The sequence below is a fragment of the Anopheles aquasalis genome, chromosome 3 (genome assembly GCF_943734665.1).
Source record: "Anopheles aquasalis chromosome 3, idAnoAquaMG_Q_19, whole genome shotgun sequence".
Taxonomy (NCBI): domain Eukaryota; kingdom Metazoa; phylum Arthropoda; class Insecta; order Diptera; family Culicidae; genus Anopheles; species Anopheles aquasalis.
The window spans coordinates 26,123,096-26,129,095 of NC_064878.1; the positions used below are offsets into that span (position 1 = coordinate 26,123,096).

General features: G+C 47.5%; 2 protein-coding genes across 6 annotated transcripts in view; both read left to right on the forward strand.

Annotated features, from left to right (window-relative positions):
• LOC126578622 (reversion-inducing cysteine-rich protein with Kazal motifs) overlaps positions 1-6,000 on the forward strand; it is a 33,804-nt gene that overhangs the window by 22,073 nt on the left and 5,731 nt on the right. For all 5 annotated transcript variants that reach the window (XM_050241390.1, XM_050241393.1, XM_050241392.1 and 2 more), the window contains exon 3: positions 1,768-1,823. In XM_050241390.1, the coding sequence (XP_050097347.1) occupies positions 1,768-1,823 (56 nt within the window). The remainder of the gene's footprint in view (positions 1-1,767; positions 1,824-6,000) is intronic.
• The window catches only part of LOC126578624 (uncharacterized), a 1,104-nt gene continuing 766 nt past the window's right edge, over positions 5,663-6,000 (forward strand). The window contains exon 1 of the mRNA XM_050241397.1: positions 5,663-6,000. This exon is cut by the window's right edge and continues 308 nt beyond it. Within this exon, the coding sequence (XP_050097354.1) occupies positions 5,745-6,000 (256 nt within the window). The 5' untranslated portion in view covers positions 5,663-5,744.

Genomic DNA, 6,000 nt, shown 5'->3' on the forward strand with positions numbered 1-6,000 from the left:
CTCATCTCGGCATCTTTCGCTTCGCATTATTTTCGCACTTCCCTTGATGAAAATCAGATGTGGTGCCGGCGGTTGATTGGAGACAGTGACAGCGTGCCCGGTCGGGATTATGGTGCCCGGGTTCCTGGGGTGGAATTGGCAGAGGACGGTGCGTCGTCCTTCGAGTTCACGCCGCGAGAGTTGTGTGTGATGATAGATGATGGCGTACGCCGGTGGTTATGGTGTGGACGTTGAGCTGACAGCGAGAAGACACTCTAAATTTAGAAGTTTTGTTTTTGGATCTGCGAACTGCGAGCGGAGGCCATAATGGAGAAACAACACCCGACGCTGGCTGCTGGATGTGGGTGTGTTTGAAATTTTGTTTGACGAGTGGTATGCCACAATTGTGGTCAAGGTTCGGGTTGTCAAAGCCATTCGTAGCTGCTCAATGGGGTACCATCCTGGCATCTCTCCGATCAATGTACTTGGAACCAATTCAAGAAAGTTCAAACAAAGAACCCGCCAATCAAGAACGGCGAGATCTTTTGAGTCACTATTTTCTGACCAACTGAGGTTATGATGCTACAACCTTCACTTAGAACAGTAGCACCTTAGAAAATTTATATGAATCAACATCTAGAAATATCTAGAAATGTAGTAGTTTATAAGATATCCTATTAAAGTATAATCGATTGGCATGTTTTAACTGTTTAAAGTACCACAAAATAGCATAATCTGTCAACAATACAACTTAAAAAAACTGGAAATCACCTGGAAAGGAAGGGGAAAAACACCTTCGCCATACTTTTATCACTCCAAGTTGATATGGCTAGCGGAAAAGTAAAGCAAACTTGTTCACCGCGCTTTGCTGGCTCTGTGCCTTGAACCCCTTCAGCTTATCACCGTAACGGTATCGTACAAAAGGTGTACCCGATGTTCCATTGATTATTTGCATATTTTTGTGCCAAGGAAGTAGCAACTTATCGTTTTCCATACGCACATCCCTGTGATGATGGAAGACAGCACGTCGATTGTAGACTCAAAAGCAAAAAAAAGCCACTACTGTGAAAAGGTTGTTTTTTCGGTAGGATTTAAGTTTTGGCAGCAGCACCTCCACACAGATCCAACACGCGGTGAGCGACCCAGACACACGGGGCACAATCTAAATTACAATCAGGTGAGAAAAGGCCACGATCTTTGGAGGCGGATTATGAGCTCCCCGCCAGACATTGTGCTCATTGCCTCGCTTATGCTCATAATTGATTCTGCACGGCATCAGCATCAACAGCAGCAGGAGAGCCGATCCGTGGGCACAGTGTGGCCGATCACTTGCAGCGCACACATTTGCATAATAAATATCCCCTGGCCAGCGCTCACCAGAGCACGCACACGCATCACGGCATGTCTACGGAATGTCTGCAGTTGCATCTTAGCATCGCCCCGTACCGGCATCTCTGCTGGCACACAGAGCATCGGCCACAGAGCAGCAGGGTGCATCGATTTACCTTTACGATCGGCGTGTGCAACGCCTACTCCTTCGCTTCGGTGCTTCAGTACACGGCTTGACAGCTTCACCAAGCCAGTGGCCCCTCTTCCAGGGGAAGAGGTTGCTGCTTGTTCCACGCCGCGTTTAATTCATTATCTTCCATCGGAGCCTGTCATGTTGCTTTATCTTTTCGACTTGTTAAGCGCTTTCCGATTCTGTGGCCCCTAGGGCCCGGATATACACCCGCTCCGAAAACCGTGTCTCGCCCTAACTCTTCTCTCACTCTTTCCTCTCATCCACAGATGGATTCACATGCTGCTCCGAGGTCCAGGGATCGTGTAAGGCGGCCTGCGAGAATGTAAGTTATGTGTTGTATCAATCAAAATCCGAAGATGATGCGTACCTTCCACGGGGGGTGGGGACCTACTGCTGCGCAGCAAACCCCCCCACCCTCCGAAGCAGATCGAGCTCTGCGCAGATCAGACAGATGCAACCCGATGGCTTGACTTTGGCCGTATGTCTTACTTAAAACATGGCCCACGTTATGATGATCGTCAATCGGAAAGATAGAGAGAGAGAGAGAGCGTGAAGAGACAGGGAGTTGGGAGTGGAATAAACTGCCGGGCCGGGGCCACCAGGGGTCATTATCGCAAATAACCATCTGTCATTTTATTAATTTTCAAAATCCCCCCCCAACACTTCTCCCGTCCCTTCTACACACGTTCACCATGTGGCACATACACGTACAATGCAAATGAGCTTCTGCTTCTGCTCGTTCTGGCGGCGCATTGTGGCGCATTTATAGCTTATCCTAACTACCAAAAAGTCGTCAAAGCGGACCCCTTTGTGCGGTGGATTGACAAACAAAACAGGAAAAAAAATGCGAGAAAAGAAAATGGTTGGCATTCATCGGAATTCTACGAAACCTGGATGGGTCTCTGTTGTGTCTCTGCTGTGCGGTTGCCAAGCCGCAGGGTTATGAATATGATTTATGTCGGTGCGATTTTTGGTTAACTGTCGGGGTGTGTATCCTGTGTATGGGGGGAGGATCGTGCATCGGTGGTTGGTCCTCTGAGTCGGCTTGGTGTGACAACGGATCTCCCTCTCCTTTCCGTGCGTATCTTGATCTTCGTGCTCTTCCTGTAGGTGTTATGGCGATGGTACTTGAATGCCAGTTCATGCCGGGTGGGGGGGCTACGTTTGACAAATCCATGCAATCCATTGTGATGCCGTGGTGCTAGCTGGATGTGGCGTGAATACGCCTTTCTCTAATTTATCGTGATCTATTGTTCGGGTTGGGGTTCGGTTTTTGGGTGTGGGATGTGGGATGTGATTTGCATTTACGGCAGCAGCGCGATGATCAACGAGGTTACTGCTTTGTGATGGGTTTTTAGATAAGATTTTGCCGTGCTGGACTAGGAGATGGACTAGACGCAATGTTTGGGAAGCTTTTTGGGGTAAAATAAAAGTTCTGTAAGTTCATCGTGGATGGTATTGCGTTGAAAGACCGCTAATTGTGTGTCAAATATAATTGGAAGCCAGCAATAAAGAAAGACTAGTCAAAAATAAAACAGTGATTAGTAAACCAAGTTGTGATAAGACGATTAGGCTTGATAGGCTCAACACTAAATCAAAATTAATGAGTACAGCGTTCTGCCCTAAGCAGCTGTAAGTTCGGTTCGAGGTAACCCCAAGAAAAGATCTCTTTTGCGTTTTATGTATCAACCCGTGTGTGTCTCGAAAACCGGACCCTGAGCAACAACCTGTTCCAGTTTGATTTCGCATTCCCTTTGGAGACCTGATTCCCAGCATATGTTTCTTCTCTGAGCCATCGCTATCATACGATCGGCAATAAATTATGAAGCATATTTCGATGCTGGTGGAGTCCGCACTGCTTACTGTCGCACAACATTTGTCCACACGATACTACGGCATCGGTTGCCCCGTGAAGGTCGTCCAAATTCCGTCCGTCCGATCGGGTTTCGGTTGCTTCTTCGACTCAGCTCCTCTCACTGTTTAGAAGCTTTACTTTATAATGTGATTTTTATGCGTGGGGTGGGACCGAGGGGATGATAAGAATCGTTTGTTTTGAATAACATTTGAATTTTAATTGACAGTCGGCCATCGCGCGGGTTTCGTTTCATAATTTGGTGAGCTGCCAAAAGGGTCGATCGGATGGGAACTGGAAATCCGATCCGGCTATGCTGTGGATCATCCAGTGGAACTTGGCTGGGTGGGAATGAAGAGTTGGAATTCCAAATCTTCTTTAATCCAAATCTGGTTTGGTGAGACGCACCGCCGTTGTCTCCGGATGATCGGAATTGAAGGAAGGAAACGATCAACGATGCGACGGAGAGAGAGACAGAACGAGACAGATCGTGGCAGAGAAATCAGGGCCCCTTGCACGATCGCTGAGGGGCGCGCGCGGGCGCTTCGCTCTATGGCGGCGTAATTAATATGTATGCTAAATTTAACGATCGTATAGCGTTTCGGCCAGCGATACCGTTGCCATCGCGAGGTCTCGAGTCAAGGTGCCAAGCGACAACGACGACCGTGGCCGGACGACTTTCTCCGCCAGCGGGACACAGGATGGGCGATAAATTTGGATCGTCCACGGGTGAAAATTGATTCATTAACGAAATCATCAAGCGTTTCGGCAATTGCAGTGCGCTTCTAGTGGTGCCTTTTTGGGCTGCTGATGTTGCTCGGGATGCGGGAAAACTCCCGATCTCGATGACGGTTTAATGGTGCCAACCGGCCAATTAATTACGCCGTACGCACGGCCCAAGGTTCACGTTGCCAGCCACGGGATGGTTCAGGATCCGCTTCCTCCCCTTCGTTGCTCCACGGTGGTGCCCTCGACGCACGACGGTATCGCCTGGAATCCAATTAGTCAGTCAATCCGCTGGCGGTGTGATCATGAACACCGGGCAGTTGCGAGGAAGCGACGAGGTGGAAAAGGGTTTAAGGGTAGGGCGTTGCACTGCGGTGCAGCGCGGTGTTGGAATTTACGCGAATGGTCCCGTGATGACAGTTTTAGTGGCTCGGGGATCGGGGAAATTTATTAGATCGATCGCAGAGCGAAGCGCAGGGTGTGGTTGTTGGTACTGTTAGTAGCGATCTTTCGTGCGATTTCGTTGCAATTTACGAGTTTTTGTTGCATGTTGAATCGTTGCAATTTTTTGCATTTACTAGACATTTTTTTTAACTTCTTTTTGTAGCTGATTTGAAGATCTTTACTTCTATCTCATTATGCTATGTTTTGCAATAACGTTTTATTTATGTTTAAATTTCTTATCTATTTTTGTTTTTTTTTTAAATATAAAACAAAACCATGATATTTGTTAACTATTAAAAAAGACCAAATTGAAGATAGAAATGCTTGTTCTTTTTTCTTCGTTATGTTTTTTATATGATTTTATCCACTTATTCCTATGATCTACTCATCATTTGTTTTTGGTTTAGTGTTCGCTTTTTCGCATATGTTATCAAATGTTAAACAAATTCGTCAACGTAATATACTTTTATTATTTTACATAAACTCGCTTAATTTAAAAAATCCAAAAAAATCATTAAAAAATTCAAAAATCTATAAAAATAAAAAAACCTTTTTTTACGGTAGTATTAGTAGTTAAACTGTTAACCTATTGGTCACCCTTTCTGGCCTGCCCTGTTGATCACTTAAAAAAAGGAAAACCTCTGGTCCAACCGATAAGATCACCGGTCCATACCGTACTGCGACATACCAGCTCGAATCCAAACTCCCCGTGGCGCCGAGTGACAAACATGCAAACCACTTGTAGCCAGCCAGACGCAAAAGCTGTTCAAACCCAAGCCAACCCTGCCCTGCCCTGTTTGTCTGTTTACGCGTTAGCTTTTTCCCTGTTTAATGTTTACTGCACAACCTGTCTATGCGTCGTACGATCGTTCTGCGCTACGAGCAGGTAAAGAGCATCAACCATCCGCGTCTTGATCGTTGCTTGATCGTTGTCACCCAAAAGGTTGAGCAAGCGACCGTTCACAGCGTACAGCGTGTCCTGGTATTGTGGCGGTGCAATTACTGTGTTTGCCATCGGCGAATCAATAAATCAATCACTCCCTCCCTCCCCCTTCGTTCCATTACCGATCCAGCAGTTGCTCAACTGTCACCTGATTGTCGCGTTGGTCACGCGGCTCTTCCTGCGGTCAGTACGCACCGGGCAGTGCTTATTGTGCCCTCGTGTAATCGCAACAGGTTCACGCTGATCGCGACGCAAAACACCATTGCCGGACAAGAGCCATGTCCGGACGACCATCGACCATAATCGCTCAGGTGATCGTCCTCCAGGTGCTGCTCCTGCTGCTGGCAGCGATCACCGACAGCACTGGCGAGGAGTTTGTGGCAATAAGACGCACCGATGGCACCGGCAATCGGACACTGCCACTCTGCTGGGCCATAAAACTGTCCCCAACGGCGTTCGTTGCCGAAGCCGACTGTGTCCGCCATTACCGTAAGCACCAAATAGTGATGATTTACGGTGATGTCCGGCCGGCTA